Source organism: Elephas maximus, chromosome 1 (assembly GCF_024166365.1).
Source record: "Elephas maximus indicus isolate mEleMax1 chromosome 1, mEleMax1 primary haplotype, whole genome shotgun sequence".
NCBI classification, from domain to species: Eukaryota; Metazoa; Chordata; class Mammalia; order Proboscidea; family Elephantidae; genus Elephas; species Elephas maximus.
Window position 1 is genome coordinate 89,591,985 of NC_064819.1, and position 19,906 is coordinate 89,611,890.

At 45.0% G+C, this 19,906-nt stretch overlaps 2 protein-coding genes across 2 annotated transcripts in view; both read right to left on the reverse strand.

Annotated features, from left to right (window-relative positions):
* Positions 1 to 3,924: 3,924 nt before the first annotated feature.
* On the reverse strand, positions 3,925 to 7,495 carry LOC126074245 (class I histocompatibility antigen, Gogo-B*0101 alpha chain-like). Its single transcript, XM_049881446.1, has 8 exons — positions 7,335 to 7,495; positions 6,791 to 7,060; positions 6,265 to 6,540; positions 5,382 to 5,657; positions 5,161 to 5,283; positions 4,688 to 4,720; positions 4,507 to 4,554; positions 3,925 to 4,339 (listed from the first exon to the last, which is right to left on the reverse strand). Exons 1-8 carry the CDS (start codon positions 7,396 to 7,398, stop codon positions 4,335 to 4,337), a joined length of 1,095 nt encoding a protein of 364 aa, XP_049737403.1. The 5' UTR covers positions 7,399 to 7,495; the 3' UTR covers positions 3,925 to 4,334.
* A 9,149-nt stretch (positions 7,496 to 16,644) lies between these two features.
* GABBR1 (gamma-aminobutyric acid type B receptor subunit 1) overlaps positions 16,645 to 19,906 on the reverse strand; it is a 33,918-nt gene continuing 30,656 nt past the window's right edge. Inside the window, exon 22 of the mRNA XM_049877861.1 lies at positions 16,645 to 18,101. Coding sequence (XP_049733818.1) covers positions 18,099 to 18,101 — 3 coding nt within the window. The 3' untranslated portion in view covers positions 16,645 to 18,098. The remainder of the gene's footprint in view (positions 18,102 to 19,906) is intronic.

The window sequence follows — 19,906 nt, forward strand, 5'->3', positions numbered from 1 at the left end:
CATGTAAGGGCAGAATGAGATGTGAGAAAGGAGATTCTAAGCTGCTGCTTTTGAAGATGGAAAAGGGGCCGAGGGCCAAGGACAGTAGGCAGGCTCTGGAAGATGGAAAGGGCAAGAATGGGATTCTCCCCTACAGCTTCCAGATGGAGTGCAGCCCTGCAGGCCCAGTTTAAACTTCTGACCTCCAGAACTATGACTGAATAAATTTTTGTGTTATTTCTAAGTAACTAAGTTTGTGGTAAGTGTGTGCCAAAGTATGACCTAGAGTGAATGCCACCTGAATTTAGAGACCATCTCAAGAATAGATCTGATGCATTCAACACTAATGACCAAAGACAAGATGAGCTGTGGAATGACATCAAGAACATCATACATGAAAAAAGCAAAAGGTCATTAGAAAAAAAAACAGTAAACAAAGAAAACACCAAAATCGGTATGAAAAGAGACTCTGAAACCTGCTCTTGAATGTCGAGTAACTAAAGCACAGGAAGACATGATCACTGAAAGAGCTGAACAGAGGATTTCAAAAGGCAGCTCTAGAAGACAAAGGAAAACATGAGAGTTGAATGTGCAAACACCTGAAGTGAGAAAACCAAAAGGGAAGAATACACTCAGCATTTCTCAAGTTCAAAGAATTGAATAAAAAATTCAAGTCTCAAGTTGCAATACTGAAGGATTCTAAGAACAAAATATTGAAAGACACAGGAAGCATCAAAAGAAGATGGAAAGAATACACAGAGTCACTATTCCAAAAACAATTGGTTGATGTCGAACCATTTCAGGAGGTAGTACACGATCAGGAACCAACAGTACTGAAGAAGTCCAAGCTGCATTGAAAGCCCCAGGAACTGACAGAATACCAAGTTAGATGTTTCAGCAAATGAATGCAACGCTAGAAGCATGCACTTGTTTATGTCACTTCCAAGAAATCTGGAAGACGGCTACCTGGCCAATCGACTAGAAGAAATCCATATTTGTGCTCATTGCAAAGAAAGGAGATCCAACAGAATGTAACAATTGTTGAACGATTTCAGTAATAACACATGCAACTAAAATTTTGCTGAAGATAATTCAAAAGCAGTTGAAGCAGTACATCCACAAGAAAGTGACAGAATTCAAGGCAGATTCAGAAGAGGACTTGAAACCAGGGATGTCATTGCTTATGTCAAATGGATTTTGGCTGAAAGCAGAGAATACCAGAAAGATGTTTACCTATATAGTACTCAGTATGCAAAGGCATTTAACTGTGTGGATCATAACAAATGATAAATAACACTGACAGGAACTGGAATTCCAGAACGCTTAATTGTGCTCATGAGGAACCTGTACAAAGACCAAGAGGCAGTCATTCAAACAGAACATGGGGATGCTGAGTGGTTTAAAATCAGAAAAGATGTGCATCACTGTTGTATCCTTTCACCATACTTACTCAATCTTTACACTGAGCAAATGATCTGAGAAGTTGGAGTATATGAAGTAGGATGTGGCATCGGGATTACACCTCCACAAAAATCCTCTTTTTTTTTTTTTGGACAGAAAACAGCTGTCTAATAAGCAATATCATGATAAATGGAGAGAATAATAAAGTTGTCAAGAATATCATTCTACTTGGACCCACAATCAACATTCTTGGAGCAGTAGCCAAGAAACCAAACAACATATTGCATTGGACAAACCTGCTGCAGAAGACCTCTTGAAAGTGATAAAAAGCAGATGTCACTTTGAGGTCTAAGGTGTGCCTGACCCTAGCCATAATATTTTCAATCCCTCTATATGCATGCAAAAGCTGGACAATAATAGGGAAGACTGAAGAATTGATGCCTTTCACTTATGCTATTGGCAAAAAAAATTGAATATGTCATGGACTGTCAGAAGAACAAACAAATCTGTCTTGGAAGAAGTACAGCCAGAATGCTCCTTGGAAGCAAAGATGGTAAGATTTCGTCTTGTGTACTTTGGACATGTTATCAAGAGGGACCAGTTCCTCAAGAAGGATATCACACTTTCTAAGTAGAGGTTCAGCAAAAAAGAGGAAGACCCACAATGAGATGGATTAACACAGTGGTTGCAACAATGGGCTCAAGCATTAAAAAGATTGTGAGGATGGTGCACGACCAACCAGGCAGTGATTCGGTCTGTTGTACAAAGGGTCGCTAGGAGTTGGAACCAACTGGACAGCAGCTCACAACAACCTTGTGATAATTTGTTACAGCAACAAGGAAAATAATACACTGTGCTTACAGACTATACTTTATCTCTGTGTGCTCAAACATATGCTCCACAAGTCCGCACTTTCTGTTCTTAATTAACTGGTGTTTCCCAGATGCAAAAATAATGTGTTGTATAGTAATCGCTCAACAAATGTCAGTAGAATGAATGATCAATGTAGTGTAGACCACCTCCCCATTCTAGAGGCAGTGTCTTTATTTATTTATTTATTTATAGACCAAAAACTGTTTTGTGGTAGCTGCAACACAACATCCACTCACATTGACCTTAACACCGCTTGGACTTTTCTCACAAGGGCTGTTATCTCCTCCCTCCCTCTACCCCTTCCCATCCCCTACATCCACTGTCATGGATTCAGCTTTGTCCCCTAAAAATATCGATCAACTGGGCTAGGTCCTGATTCCCAGTATTGTATGATTGTCCACCATTTTATGTGATTTTCCTAGATGTGGTAAATCCTTGCCCCCTGATGCAATGAGATGGATTAGTGGCAGTTATATCGATGAGATACACAAGACCAGATTCTGTCTTAAGCCAATCTCTTCTGAGATATAAAACACAGAAGCAAACAGAGAGACGTGGGGACCTCACACCTCCAAGAAAGCAGCACCAGGAGCAGAGCATGTCCTTTGGACCTAAGGTTTCTGCACTGAGATGCTCCCAGACCAAGGGAAGACTGCTGCATCACAAGGACCTTCCTCCAGAGCCAACAGAGAGAGAAAGCCTTCCCCTGGAGCCAGCGTACTGAATTTAGACTTCTAACTTATTGGACTGTGACAGAATAAACTTCTCTTTGTTAAAGCCAGTCACTTGTGGTATTTCTGTTAAAGCAGCAGTAGATGACCAAGACACCCACCCTTCGGCACACTACAGCACACAATTTTATTTTCATCTTCATGGAAGAATGATCCTTGGCTGATGGGTAAATATATTACAACCAACAGTGAATTTAAATTAGCCTCTGCTTGATGAATTCCTAAGTTTGGGATGGAGTGGAGCCAGCACTAGGGTTATAAAGCTAAGGGCAGTGAGAGTGGGGTGGGGGAGCTGAAAAGGATGGAAACAAAACAAAAATTTATCTACGATGAGTAACTACTTGACTCCTTTCTAAAAAAGGTTAGGGAAAAAATGACAAGACTCACTCTCGGAACAGTCCTAGAAAGAGAGCAGGATATGGACAAGTCTGAAAATTCATCTCTCATTACCACAGAGACTCCTGTGTGCAGGGGATACCCACGGTCTTGTGGGACATTGACAAAGTGATTCTTGCAGCTGTCAGAGACGGGGGACACCCAGAGCAAATGAGACCAGAACTTACACACAAGAAGAACGGAATAATCCTCTAAAAAAACAAACACAAAAAAATAATCACACAAATGATGGGGGCAAAGGATCAGGCTTGGACCTGAGCCCAGGCTAGCCCAGCCACACAGAACCCTCACTGCCCACAGCTTTGGAGACAAGACAAGGCCCGGGTGATACCTGAGTCCTTGTGACCACAGGTCCTAGTGGGACAAGGTTCTACCAAAGGGAAAAGGACAATGAAGATGCAAAGATGACCCAGCCATGGAGTGACCACATCAAAGTCCACACTTTCCCGAGTACTGACTGGGTACAGGCCCTGTCCGTGCTCAGCTCCTCCACTGCCCTCTCCCAACCCTGCCTATGACAGACTCAGGACAGTGAACACATGGATTCTGGAACATTCTCAGGTTTGCATTTATTTTCTCTCTTCAATTTTCAGAATTTTCATTTCCTTTAATTAACCCATCAACCCCAACTAATATGAATAACCAAATTCGTTCTCAGATTCTCATTTTCCACAGAAAAGTGAAACATTGCAGATCACAGTGACAGGATGTTATGTGAGGGATAGAGACTTTCCAGCCCACCTCTGCAGGAACAGGGAATATCAATCATGATCAGTGTGGAGAAGAAGATCTGGCGGGCAGGAGTGGGCAGTCTCCCCACATCTTCACATTATGCTCATAGGAACGCAGACACATTCAGAGGCCAGTTGCCAAAAGAGAAGCCAGGGGTTCTTGAATCACAAAGCTTGGCATGAACCCATCTTATATCACTCAGTCCCACACATGGCTGCTGTCTCACGCTACAGAAGAAAGTAATCATGAACAAATTCAGGTCAGTCACTGTAACTGTTGACACCCTGAAAGCCTAACACATGATCAAAACGTCCAAATTCAAAGAATCCCCATGACCCAGTCATGCCCCCTTTGTCCCAAACCCTCCTCCATGTCAGGCCTCCCAGGGTTTCACCTTTAGAAGCTGTGAGAGACACATCTGAGCCCTGGTCACTGTTGCTGCCTGGAAAAGAACAGGATCTGGTCAGAGCCCGTAGGAGTTGAGGCTAGGGGAACGTGAATCATGGGCTCCCCATAGGCTCCCAACTACATTAGCTCAAAGGTCTCAGCATCAGCCTCCCTCTCTCCATACTTACGTGAACCTTGAGTGTAGCTCCCTCCTTTCCCACCTGTGGGAAGAAAGCATTCAGTGAGATTGGGGGAGACAACACCACGAGGTCCTAGAAGAGCCGGCTAGTCCTGGACCCCAGGAACATGTCCAAAACTGTGACTGCAGACCCAGGGCAGGATAAGGAAATACAAGCAAAGATGTACAGGGAGTGAACTAACCACCCTCTTGGAAGTCTGCACTCAGCAGGAAGTTTCCTCTGTGACCTGTGACTATTGGGAATCAGGTCTCCATCACCAGAACAATTAAGGTGAGAGATTTGCCATTCATTCTCAAATGTGCTTTACAAAAGGGTCATTGTTAGCACACAGTGTCCCAGACTGTGTCAGCATGTGTGTGGATGGTACCACTTGTAAAGAGGCAGGATAGGGCAAACCTTCTACCTGGGACTTGAAACCCCCCAGTGGGACAAGAAAACTCAGACCTCATCCGCATCTCTACCTGAGTTCTTCTTCCTCCACATCCAAACAGCTCCAGCCACCACAACTCCAAGGACCACAGCTCCAAGGAGAAGGAGGCCAGCAATGACCCCTATGTTGGGGGTGCTGGCCTGGGAAGACAGTTCTGGAAAGAGAAGGGAGATGAGGAGCACTGACTCCTTGGAGGTCTTCAGGATTCCTGCTTTCCCTAAGAAGAGGCTCCACCCTTGGCTGCCTCCTTACCCCATCGCAGGGTGACAGGCTCAGACAGCCCCTCATGCTGCACACGGCATGTGTATTTCTGTTCCTCTCCAGTGGGGACCACCAGGGCTGCCCACTTCTGGAATGTCCCGTCTCCCGCAGGCCGGGTCTCCACAAGCTCCATGTCCTGGGTCTGGTCCTCCCCATCCCGCTGCCAGGTCAGGGTGATCTCCGCCGGGTAGAAGCCCAGGGCCCAACACCTCAGCGTGGCCTCACGGTCAGAGATGCGGTGGTGGGTCATGTGTGTCTTTGGGGGGTCTGAGTTAAAGAATCAAAACATTTAGGAACTTTCTGATACCTCTCACAGGGTACATGTGAACATCAGAGAATACACAGGGCATTGAGAGGGGGATCAAGGGCAAAATCCAGACACCAGCCTGGAGCAGGGGTTTGGGATAATTTCCTATTCCTTGGAAAGTTCTAGGATCAGGGTGAGACAGCCCAGGACAGGAGGTTCCAGGTCTCTGACGGGGAAAACAGGGACTTCTGGCCCTGATATGGGTGGAGGCAGAGGCGCAGGACACCTGGACATTGGATGTGGAGCAGAGTGTAACAGCTGAGAGAAGGAGTACCCCCTAGTTCTCAAGGCCACGCCACGGTCAAAGGGGACAGCTCATCTGTTATTTCAGGGATCATCTCCCCGTTTACGCTCAGCGAGACTGAATCAGCTAATTGTCCCTGAGAGAATGGAGAACGCTTTGGACAAATCACTCTCTGGTACAGGATCTGGGACTTCTCCCCTTCCTGATCCAAGGTAGGAGGGTACTGTGGCGAAGATTGCATTTTCCTACCCTCTTTGTGGGACACCAGTTGAGGGAAGAGTCCCAGCCTTTGAGACCAAAAGGCTCCCCGTGGCCCTTCGTACCTACTCGCTGCAGCGTCTCCTTCCCGTTCTCCAGGTATTTGCCCAGCCACTGCAGGCATGTGCCCTCCAGGTAGGCCCTCCAACGCTCCGCCACCCCGCGATTCTCGAATTTTCGCTTTGACATCTGAGCTGCCGTGTCTGCCGCCGTCCAGGAGCGCAGGTCCTCGTTCAGGGCCAGATAATCGGCGCCGTCGTAGGCATACTGATGGTACCCGTGGAGGAGGCGCCCGTCGGGACTCACTTCACAGCCGTACATCAACTGGATGGTATGAGACCCTGACCCGCCCCCAGGTCAGCACGGCCCCCGCGATCACTCCTCCCCCCACGGGGTCAGCCCCGCCCACGGGGTCAGTATGGCGATTAGTCCAAGCCCACTCGGTTCTAAAGTGAAAATGAAGCTGCAGCAAATCCCCGCGGCTCTTCGGAAGTGAAAGGGTGAGGTTCGGACCCGGGGACTCGGGGCGACGCGGCCGTGGGGACGAGGGGACCCGTGACCTGCGACCCGGGCCCGGCGTCACTCACTCACCGGCGTCGCTCTGGTTGTAGTAGCCGAGCGCGGTCCGCAGGCTCTCTCGGGAAGTCTGTGCGCTGTCCTTGGCGATCTGTGTGTTCCGATCCCAATACTCCGGCCCTTCCTGCCCAATCCACGGTGCCCGCGGCTCCATCCTCGGGTTCGCGGCGTCGCTGTCGAACCGCACGAACTGCGTGTCGTCCACGTAGCCGACGGAGATGTACCGGGGCTCCCCGCGGCCGGGCCGGGACACGGTGGTGTCGAAATACCGCAGGGAGTGGGAGCCTGGGGGCGGGGAGCGGCTGAGACCACCGACCCCTCCCTCCCCGCGCGGGCCCGGGTCCGCGGTCGATGGGGGCGGGGAGGGGAGTGGGGAGAGGGGTGAGGGGTGAGGGGCTCGTGGACGGAGAAGGGGCGACGGGAGGAGCAGGGTTGCGGTGTAGGGCCGGGGTGGGGGCTCTGGGCGGTGCCGGCTTCCCCGAGGGTCCTGCGTCCCTGCCGAGCGGTCCCCTCGCTCCTCCCTCCGCAGAGGCCGTTTTCCCCCGGACCCCGCACTCACCCGCCCCGGTCTGGGTCAGGGCCAGGGCCCCCGAGAGCAGCAGGAGGAAGGTCCGGGGCGCCATGACCCGGGTACTGGGGTTCTAGGGAGAATCTGCGTCTGGGCCGCTCCGAACCGACCTTACAACCCGGAACCGCGGTGACGGTGATTGGCTGCTCCAGAAATCGGAGACGCAATTGTAGTGACAAGTGGGTGACGCCAAGTGTGTCCAGGCGGAAGGAGCTGACACAGGCGGTGAGAAGGAAAAGTGAAACTCCAGGGAGACGGGGAATGTCCAACATTAGGGCATCCCACCCCTGACACCGCCATCGGACCTGAGTGCCTACCCCGGGCACTGGGACTCTGCCCTGACCCCTCTCCTCCTGCACCGACCCTTCTTTGCTGCACTGTCTCCTTGAGTCCTGGACCAGGACCTGCTTAAGTCAAAACTGTTGTTAGTTTTAGAATCTCTATGTTGTTGTTGTGTGCCCTGGAGTGGATTCATAGCTGCCCTGTATGACAGAGTAGAACTGCCTCATGGGGATTCCTAGGCTGTAATCTTTAAAGGAGCAGATCACCAGGTCTTTTCTCCTGCAGAGCAACTGGTGGGTTCCAGCCTTTGGGTTAGCAGCCAAGAGCTTTATCATTGCACCACCAGGGCTCCTAGAATTTCTATTCACTCTTACAGATTATTGAGGAATTAATGAGATTTTCTTTATGTGGGTTATATCTACCAACATTCACCATATGAGAAATTGATACTGAATTAAAATTTTAAAGTAATTTTAAATGCTATGAAGAACCCATTAAACTTAACAGATAATATATTCTCATGAAAAATAAATACTATCCAAACTAAAACAGTGGCGTGAGAAGAGTGAATCATGTTACATTTTTTGCATGTCTTCCTTACCTATGTCAGTAGAAAAAAAGACTTCTGGATTTTCATATCTGCTTCTACATTCAATCTGTTATTTTCATTGAGAGGTATTTAAAAAAATTCAGTGTCACACAAATATGAATTGGAAAAGGATGGAGTATTTTTAACAGCCTTTCCAACTCATTGTGAGTGTTCATCTTTGATACTTTGCTAAAGCTACAGAAGTGGTAGTTTCTTAAAGGTTAGTTGCAACTAGAAACCGTGTTATTGAATATTTCTTATTCTGTTCTTTAAAACCCATAGGACCATCCTTACACACTGAATCTTGTAGTAAAGCATGAGTTGTTGCTGTTTTTGTAAGTGGTGCATTGGTTTACTTAGTATGCGGAGCTCCCAGTGTTGATACATTTCATTACAAAATACCAAAATTCACATTTGTTAGTGTTACCTCTGATCCCAGCAGAAAAGTTTGTATGTTTTGGAAAGCTGTCACACTTGTAGTGGATTCAAGTTTTCCAATATTCTAATCTCTTGAGAGGTTACTTTTTATCATTGGCAGCAATACTGTCCATGGGTTCCTTGAAGTTTGTGTCATTAGCTAAGTGTGTTTCATTTTAGAGAAAGTGCCAAATATTCAAAGTAGTTTCTCTGTCATTCCTTCTTTCAAGTAAAAATGGTATTTCATAAAAAAAAGAGGTTAGTTCAGCTCACGCAGATTATTTTCCTTGAGACAAACATCATACTCTGGGATATATTTTTTTTTTACTAGTGAATAGAAGTGCTTTATATATGCTTCCCACTTCATCACATAGAGTATTAAAAGATGTGGACTCGAGGATGGTGATTTAATAAAGTTACTGACTTCTGTTGCCTCAATCAGTACATCTTTAAGTGAATCTGTTACCTGGTAGCAAAGCCCAGGTTCTTTCTCCGCATGATTCATACTGGCGAATAAGCGAGAAACCAAGGTGGGAGAACAGGCAAGGCACCTTTATTTCCTTGTAGAAGGAAAAGGAGTCAGTAGGAGCTGCTGCTGCCAAGACTGCTCCCAGGGTCGGGCAGGCAAGTTGCTTTTAAAGGGGTTTACAAGTAGGGAGCTCTTACAGGTTCCATCAGCAACATTCTTAATCATACTATGCAGGCACAGTGGGGTTTACATATAACCTCCAAGCAAAACCAGGATTCAGATGCAAAGCTGGGGGTGGGGGGAGGAAGGGGGGGGCAGAGCCCAACAAAGGAAATGATTTTTCAATACAACGCTGTTGGAGAGGAAGCCTGGTAAAGGAAACTTGATTTTTAGTACAGCACATGGGGGCTCTGTCTCAAAGCTGTTGTGTTTTTTCCTTGTGGTTTGCTGACACAGCCTTGATCCTAGCTAACTTCCCAGCTGATTTCCCTCAGTGCAAAAATCAACACAGTGAGAAATACTAATAATTTCTGAGTAATGTTATGAAAATAATTTCAACTTCATGGATCTTGTGAAAGGATCTCAGTGACTCCAAGAGTTCCACAGATCACACTTTGAAAACTGCAGTTCTGAGTAAACCAGGGAGCTGCCTAAATATCCACAGCCTCTTTGCCTCCCCTTCGCCTCTGAGAGTTCCTCTCCCTGAGCTGGACTGTCTGCCTCCCAAAGCTTAGCTTAGGCCTCTTCCCATGGGCTCTTCTAGAAGAGAACTTACCCCCTGAAAATTTAATGCCAGAGAGCGTGCTCAGTGAGAAAACTGAGGAGGAAGGAATGATGTTTCCCTTTGGAACTGGGAACATTTTTGCCTGAAGCCACCAGATAGAGATTTACTCATGACCTGTTTGGTTTTGTTACACACCAACCTAATGTATATCCATATCCCAGACAGTTGGAAAATCTGATGCAATCTGTATGAGAAATAATAAGGGCCCCTTATTATAAATGAGTTTAAGGCATCTGACTTGAGGTCCATAAACCACCAAGAGCAGTGCTGTCAATAGAACTTTGTGATGAAGGAACTGTATATCCATGTTACAGTATGATTTACGGATGGAAGTCTATTAAAATTAAACCAAAACCCACTGCTGTCGAGTCAATTCCAATTCATATCGACCCTATACGACAGAGTAGAACTGCCCCATAGAGTTTCCAAGGAGTGCCTGGTGGATTTGAACCACTGAACTTTTGGTTAGCAGCCGTAGCACTCAACTACTATCCCATCAGGGTTTCCCTATTAAAATTATCTTTATTAAAAGCCATGGATTTGTCTATGTGGGTCTTAGACATATCCTTAAAATACAGAGTGCCCCATAAAAGTTTGATTAAAAGACATTGAACAACTGATCTGTACAGACATGAACCAAAACATGATTTATCACCTCAAGATTACAAATGTTCAAAAAGGCCCATCACCAGTGCCAATCCTTGTTTGTATTTCACCAAGACTCTTTATTGTTATTGTTTTCTTTAGGGGGGAAATAACTCTTCATTTATTCATGGGACATACTTAAAGGTACCACATACTAAATGCCCTGTAGGTCTTGCAGTTATGTTTTTAAAATTATGAAACAAGAGATTCAAAGCTTAAAATTATACCACCTTAGAATTCTTTACCTATTTACCAATTATTGATCCCTTTTCTTCAAAATTCAAATAATTTCATTTTCCTTGACTCTCAGATTCCTCTCTCCTCATCGTCTGTACCTAGATGAAAATATACATGAAATTTTTACAATTATGAAGAGAAAGATTCTGAAAGCAGGACCCAAGATTAAAAATCACAAAGAAAATTGATGAATTGATGGCAGTTTTGACTACATATAAAAATTTAAAACTTCTTATGGCAACTACAAACTCACAGATATATAACTGATTTCCAATAATTTTATCAATGACACATTAAAACGATGAAATAAGAACAAAATTGTATACAGTTATATTCAATCAGAGAACAAGAAATAGCTGTTTGGAAATTAAAAATATGGTCATAGAAGTGAAAAATCAATAGATGAACTGGGTGACAAAATCATACTTCCAGAAGATAGTATAAAATGTAAAAGGGATTGTGAACAGGAAAGGAGTATTAAAATATTAGACTATTCATAAACACAATGTTCTACATTCTGCTGTGTTGAGTAGCATCTAGAGTCTTAAAAGCTTCTTCATGGCCATCTAAGATACAACTATTGATCTCCTCCCACCTGGAGCAAAGGACAGTGAAGAAAACCAAAGACTCAAGGAAGCAATTAATCCAAAGGACTAGGGGCCCACATGAACCAGAGCCTCCACCAGCCTGAGACCAGAAGAATTAGATGGTGCCTGGCTACAACTACCCACCACTCTGACCAGGAACATAATAGAAGTTCCCGGTTAGAGTGAGAGAAAAATGTAGAACAAAATTCAAATATATCAAAAAGACCAGACTTAATGGTCTGATGGAGACCAGAGGAATCATGGAAGCTAAGAACCTTAGACACCCTTCTAATGTGCAGCTGAAGCCACTCCCAGAGATCACCTTTCAGCCAAATGATAGACAGGCTTATAAAATAAACAGTAATACCCGTGAGGAATTTGCTTCTTAGAACAATCAACTATATGAGACTAAGGGGCCAATGTCTGCACAAAAGCAAAGATGAAAAGGCAGGAAGGAAAGGGAAACCAGAGGAATGGAAGCAGGAAACCCAGGGTGGAAATGCGGAGAGCGCAGACACGTGGGGATTGCAACCAATGTCACAGAACAATCTATGTGTGAATTATTGAATGGGAATCTAATTTGCTGTGTAAACTCTGACGTAAAGCACAGTAAAATGTCCAAAAAATATTGGACTGTCAAGGAATTCCAACATTATAATATACTTTTCAACAGGAATGTAGATGGAAAATAATTAAAAATAATTCTAGAAAATACCTTAGAGTTTACAAACAGACATGTACAAATTCTTATGATAGTTAACCCACACTGAGAATACATCACAATGAAATTTTAGGAAAAGGGTAGGAAATAAAAGACCCTGGAAACATCCAGACACAACAAAAAAGAGCATCTCTTAAAGCCAAAAGGCATGTAAACAATGGCTTCCAAATTTCAAGGAAAAAGATGTTTAATACAGTATTCTATACCAAGCCAGAATGTGAATAAGAGCTAGGGTAGCCTAAAGACATTTTCAGATGGTTAGGATTTTAACATTTTACTTTTCATGTTCCCTTCTTCATGATAATACTAGAGGAAATGGGAGCCAAAATGATATACAAAACCAAAAAAGGTGGGGACACGTAGAATCCAGGGAACAGGTGAGCTGGCACAACACAGACAAAGGATGCTCAAGATGAGGCGAAGGTGATCCAGGGTGTCAGCCTGATGCTGGTGACAGCAGCCAGTCCACATGTGGCAGGACTAAAGGCTGTGAGACAGGTAGGTGTCTTAAAAAAGATGAAGTTGGAAGAAAACTTATGTGCTGGAATATATTCACAGGAGATTCAGAAGGGGGCTGGGGATGGAGGGTGGGAATGATTTAATGAAGTTATAAAAGAAACTAAGCAAATAAAGGAACCGAGATGTTTAATTCCAAGGAAAATTAAAATTGGCTCAAGAAAGGAAAATTAATCATAGTCTACTAAGTGCTCAGTTGTGAATAGTATTTACATGGTCATAATAATGTCAACAGGAGTCCTGGTGGCAGAGTGGTTAAGTACTGGGCTGCTAACCAAAAGGTTGGTCGTTCAAACCCATCAGCAGCTCCATAGCGGAAAGTTGGGGTAATCTGTTTCTGTAATGATTACAGCCTTGGAAACCCTATGGAGCATGTCTATGCTGTCCTATAGGGTCACTATTAGAATCAGCTCAATGGCACCCAACAACAGTGTAAACAGTGAACACTCAGCTAACCAAAAGCATAACATAATCATGTGGGGAGAATAGGGGTGTGTGAAGAAGAGATAATGCAAAATAGATACATAAAACTGAAAAACAAAGAATGAGCAGTATAAGTATGTTATTAAAAAAAATGTTATTTAGAGTCATGGAAATAACACAGAGAGAACCAACTAAAAGAATTGAAAGTGGTTCCCTCTGGAGTGCAGGAAATGGACTGCATGGAAGATTGAGGGTGGCTGACTTAGTCACCTAGTGCTGCTGTAACAGAAGTACCACAAGTGGATGGCTTTAAAAAAGAGAAATTTATTTTCTCAGTCTACTAGGTTGGAAGTCCAAATTCAGGGCATCAGCTCCAGAGGAAGACTTTCTCTCTCTGTTGGCTCTGAAGGAAGGTTCTTGTCATAAATCTTCCCCTGGACTAGGAGCTTCTCCCTACAGGAACCCCAGGTCCAGAGGACACACTCTGCTCCCGGCACTGCTTTCTTGGTGGTATGAGACCCCCCACTCTCTGCTTGCTTCCCTTTCATCTCGTGTAAGATAAAAGGTGATGCAGGCGACACCCTATGGAAACTCCCTCTGCATTGGATCAGGGATGTGACCTTAATTAGGGTGTTACAATCCCACCCTAATGCTCTTTAACATAAAATTACACTCACAAAATGAAGGACAACCACACAATACTAAGAATCATGGCCTAACAAGTTGACACGTTTTGGGGGAACACGATTCAATCCGTGACAGTGGCTGTCTTCAAAACAAGCCTTGTAAGAAGAATCTGACTTTTTAACCTATGTGCCTACATTCGATACAAATAAAAATTCAACATTTTTAGAAGACAATATGGTGAAAGAATAGACTCATGATTGTTCTATAGGGAGTGTCATAGAAACAGCACGGTAACTGGGGGGAGACATGGGATCAGGTAATCAATTTTTATAGGATTTTGCTTTTATTTATTTATTTTAGATTTGTTTAATGGGAGATTTTACAGCATGTGTGTATGCGGGAATGAATGAGCCACTAGAGTGGGAAACTGATGATGCAGGGGAGGAATGTGAGCCCAGGGCATAAGCCTAGGTCTGTGTGATTTCAAGGCTCAGGACATTTAATGCCAGAGTATTTTGTCTTCAGACTGATAGGGAACAGTCATTGTACGTCTGCCATATTACAAACTCTGTGCTTCACACTCATGATCTCTATCACCATTATACAGTTCAGCCCACACCCACAGTGGATGGATGGGCTTACAGCATCAATGCCTTCCCATTTTGGACTACCCAGTTTTAGGTGACATGAATGCAGGTTGCAGATCCTTGTGAGAGCCACTTTTCTTCAGGTTCATCCATACCCAGTGAGTTTGTGTTGGGGGAGAAATAGCTTAATGTAGAGAATACCTCCAATTAGATTCCCCATTCAGAGCTGGGGACTCCTGGCTGGTCAGGAATGCACTCACAGTCAAGGGGGTGGTTTAGACATCCCTGTGCTGTTTTCCTGCCTTTATCTGTCAGAAGGGCACCCAGGGGTCCCCTCTCCCTTAGCCTCCATCTCTTTTCCTCATCTATCCCTAACCCCAAATTTTCAGCTTTATTCTGCTGCTTCACCTAGTGCTTGCACAAGGGATGGCAAATCCCATCTGCCTGGATCTTCACCTTCCTCAGAGCCATTCCCTTCAGAACAAAGTACCTCTCAGGGGCTGCTATGGGTCGTCACTCACAGCACAACACTAATTGATTTTGTACAGGAAGCCCCATCCCTACTGAGTGATGGAAGGTATGGAAGGGGTTAAAGGGGTAACCAACACCATTCTGCCACAACATAACAACCTCCTAAATTGGGGGATCATTACTCTCAGTTTATAGATCAAAAGACCAAGGTTTATTGTTAGATGCCCTTGAGTTGACTCTAACTCACAGCGACCTTATGTACAACAGAAGGAAATGTGAAATATTGGCCATTCCTGCACCATTCTCACACTTGTTGCTGTCTTCGAGCCCATTGTTGCCATCACCTTGTCAATCCATCTCACTAAGAGTCTCTTTCTTCACTGACCCTTCATAAAGCATTTACCGGGTCTTTCTCCACTGATTGGTCCCTCCAGATGACAGGTCCAAACTGAGCAAGAAGTCAGAAGTGCAGCCAGAGTTCTCCTTAGAAGTGAGAATGGTGAGACTTCTCACGTATTTTGGACATGTTATCAAGAGGGACCAGTCCCTGGAGGAAAATATCATGCTTGGTAGAGGGTCAACAAAAAAGAGGAAGACTCTCAATGAGATGGACTGACACAGTGGCTGCAATGATGGGCTCAAACATGGCAATGGTTGTGAGGATGGCACAAGACCAGGCAGTGTTTCGTTCTGCAGTACATAGGGTCACTGTGAGTCAGAAAAGACTCGACAGCACCTAACAACACACACACACACTATTGGTTCTATTTTTGGAGAACCCTGACTAGCAGAAACCCGTGATTATATGTATATACACATATAGATGTATATATGTATATATACACAGTTGATTCTGTTTCTTTGGAGAACCCTGATGAATAGATATACACAGTTGATTTTGTTTCTTTGGAGAACCCTGATGAATAGATATACACAGTTGATTCTGTTTCTTTGGAGAACCCTGATGAATAGATACACAACACTCCTGATTCCTCTCTTAAGCTACCTTATTTGTTTCTCTCCTAATGGTCATCTTCCCACCTTGAGAACATACATCTTATGAAAGACTGTCTTGCTCACTGCTCTGGCCTCAGCGTCGAAGAGCACCTGCCAGGTAGCAGGTTTTAATCAATGCTTGTGGATTGATTGAGAAAATAACAAAAATGACATGGTGGCCAAGTACTCACTAAATGCTCTCTATCAGTAAGTAGGACTAGGACAGGGAGGCAAGAGGCCAACAGGGGAGAATAAGGGGCACCCGGGCCCAGCGGGCAGTCTGGTGTCCAGGATATAAGGAAGGGCAGCCCTTTTCAGCAGGATGGATCACCTCTGATGCTCCCTGTTTTAAGGTGCCTGCTGGATATAGGCAGTCTTGGGGCAGTAAGTTGTCAAAGTCTGAAAGAGATCTGAAGCCTGAGGATGAACCATTGGCAGGGCTGGAGAAGGGAAGACAGCCTCACAGGTGCCAAAGGAAGCGACTCCTCCCAGCATGCTGAGGGGTGGTCTCCCACCTGGCAACACATCCTCAAGTCACCAGGGGTCTCGCCATCCCTACCATTTGACTTGGTTTCTGCACTCCCTGACCACAAAGGGTGTCTGGCTCATCCTGGGTCACAGAAGAACTTCTGACCCTCTGCTTATAATTTACACCCCTCCTGGTGGCAAAGAAAGTTTGAGGTGGTAATTTTGGTCTTTTAGTTTCCACCTAGAGTGGTTGTGTAGCTCCTGCTGCTACTTTTGAAGCCAACTGTTCATTTTCCACATTTTGGGCTTGTCTACTGCACAGGCCTCTTGCCCCTTCCTTGAGGACATTCCACTGTTGGAGACAAACTCAAATTAAATCCATTGGTCTAAGATAGATAATCATATTGGAATGGTTTTTAAGTACTGGTCTAAGCTTACAACCTACCAATGGTCTAAAAGAACTTGAGAAATTGGCTCTTAAACAAGATGATGAAATAATAGGGCACATTCAACCCTTACAACTCTCTTCCAAAAAATGTGAGAATCACTTAAAAAGCAGTGCCAAAGGGAGAAAGAAGAGTTGGGCTTCAAAAACAAAAGTGCTTGTGAACAATAACATGTGAGGAACAAGCTTCGTAGCTCAATCATGTATAGGAGACTAAATGGGCACACTAGCCCAAAAGGAAACACGAGAAGGCAGGAAGGGACAGGAAAACTAGACGGATGGAAACAGGGAGCCCAGGATGGAGAAGGGGAGAATGCTGACACATCACAGGGTTGGCAACAAAGGTCACGAAACAATTTGTGTATTAATTCTTTAATGAGAAATTAATTTGCTCTGTAAACTTTCACCTAAAGCACAATTTAAAAAAAAAGAAAAGAAATTAAAAAAAAAAAGCACTTCTCCAAGAGGATACAAAGACATATAAAAAGCCCCAGGCGGGTTTGGGGACTATGGCTTAAGGGGACTTCTAAGTCAATTGGCAAAATAAATTCTATTAAGAAAACATTCTGCATCTCACTTTGAAATGTGGAGTCTGGGGTCTTAAATGCTAACAAGCGGCCATCTAAGATGTATCAATTGGTCTCAATCCACCTGGATTGAAGGAGAATGAAGAACATCAAGGTCACACGATAACTATGAGCTCAAGAGACAGAAAGGGCCACATGAACCAGAGACTTACATCATCCTGAGACAAGAAGAACTAGATGTTGCCTGGCCACAACCGATGACTGCCCTGACAGGGAGCACAACAGAGAACCCCTGAGGGAGCAGGAGATCAGTGGAATGCAGACCCCAAATTGTCATAAAAAGACCAGACTTAATGGTCTGACTGAGACTAGAGGAATCCCAGCGGTCATGGTCCCCAAACCTTCTGTTGGCCCAGGACAGAAACCATTTCCGAAGACAATTCATCAGGGAAGGGAGTGGACAATGGGTTGGAGAGAGATGCTGATGAAGAGTGAGCTACTTGTATCAGGTGGACACTTGAGACTGTATTGGCATCTCCTGTCTGGAGGGGAGATGGGACGGTACAAAGAGTTAGAAACTGCCAAAATGGTCACGAAAGGAGAGATTGGAAGGAGGGAGCAGGTTGACTCATTAGGGGGAGAGTAAATGGGAGTATGTAGTAAGGTGTATATAAGTTTATATGTGACAGACTGACTTGATTCGTAAACTTTCACTTAAAGCACAATAAAAATTATTTTTAAAAAAGCCCCAGGCAAGTTTTTTCTCCATTGGCCATTCAGTACTTTCTTTTACTTTGATAGTCAATTCCTTTCAGGTTGCCCAAATCCAGTAGACAAAGACTTTAAAGGTTGGAAGGACTCATCGATCTCCTAGTTGTTATCTTCTTTTTTTTCCCTTTGTTCCTGGAAAGGAGAATCCTCACATCTGTTCAGCTCCATGTTCTAGGCTCTCAATATGTGCCCATCACTATCAAAAAACAAACAAACAAACCCACTGCCATCGAGTCACTTCTGACTCCTAGCTACCCTACAGGACAGAATAGAACTGCTCTATAGGGTTTCCAAAGAGCACCTGGTAGATTTGAACTGCTGACCTTTTGGTTAGCAGCCATAGCACTTAACCACTATGCCACCAGGGTTTCCCCATCACTATCAGGGAACTCAATAACAATAGTGACAGCAGACAATATTCATACAACATAAACCACAGGCCAGGCACCATTCTAAGCACCTGAATGCATAACTAATCTAGTCTGTACATCCACTTTATGGAAGAAGATGCTGCTGCTGCTGTTATTATTGTTAACATTATTACCCCCATCGTCACAGATGTTGTTAGTTGCCATCAATTCTGACTCATGGAGACCCCATGTGTGTAGAGCAGAACTGCTCCACTGGGTTTTCAAGGCTGTGACCCTTGTGAAGGAGATGGCCGGACCTGTCTTCCAAGGCACCCCTGGGTGGGTTTGAACCACCAACCTTTCAGCTAGTAGTCAAATGTTTGACTGTGTCACCCAGGGATCATTTCACAGATGAGGACAAGGAAAACAGAGATTTTGGGAGCTTTTGCATATGGTGGAGTCTGATGCCCTGGCAGTCTGACTCCAGAGCCCACACTTTTAACCATTAATGTCCTCACTGCCTACTCTCAGCCCCAATCCTGTCATACTTTGCCCTGCTATGCCCTCAGTGGATAAATAAAACACTTCCTTCTATACGTCCGCTTCAATGCCTTTTCATTAACTTGGAGCCCTCCATCCCTCCCTCCTTGGATTGAAGCCCCACTCTGCTCACAGTGAGGTGGGACAACGTGCTGAGTCACACTGTTCACTGGTTTATTGAGGATGCAGGGAGATCCTTCCGCAAGAGACTACACAGTGTGAAAGACATACCACCCCCTGCCCCACAGGTCAATCTGTCCATCGCAGCAGTCAGGGGTGCCTTCCTTTGGTCAGAATTCTCACCAACTATCCACTGGCAGCAGCTCTCCAAAACTGCCCCATGACTCCCTCAGACCCCTCTCTGCCCCCCAAAAGAAACACACAACCAAAGGGAGTGATCTTGGGAGAGGGTGACTATGTGTGTGGACTGAGAGTGGTATATGACTACAAAGAAGCAAGGGGAAAAGTTTTGAGCGAAAACAGAGCGTGTGGACAGCCCCAGCAATCACGAACTGGGGAAAAGTGCATAACAAGGTGCAGGGCTGGTACACATGGTTCTGTTGGAAAAAATACAATGATTTTAAGGTGCAAAGGGAAGACGGTACACAAGGTACCATGAGGGTACATACGGTACATGCATACACATGGATGTGTGCAGGCAGTGAAGTCAGGACTGAGCATGCTAGAGAAACTGCACATGCCTACCCACACACATACGAGGGTACACCTGTGACTACATGAGGGGACACCCATGACCACAGGAGGACACACCCATGACCACACGAGGCACACAAGTAGCTATGTGTGGAGGATGTACAGCACATGTGACTGTGGGGAGCACACATGAACAACCCGTGTGCACATGAGTTTGTGGGAAAAAGAGGGAGAGACTGCACGTGTTGGAAGTGTGATCATGCACAGAGCAGAGGCAAGGAGCACGTGAGCCTTGGTGCAAAGAATGAGTCCCCAAAAGAAGCAAAAGTCAAGGCGAGAAAACTAGGGGATGTGCAGAGGGGCGAGTAGGATAGAAGGCAATGATGGTGGTGAGAGGAATGAGAGGCCCTTGCTGGCTGGGAGCAGAGCCCAAAGCCAAGGGAGCTTTGGGAGTTGC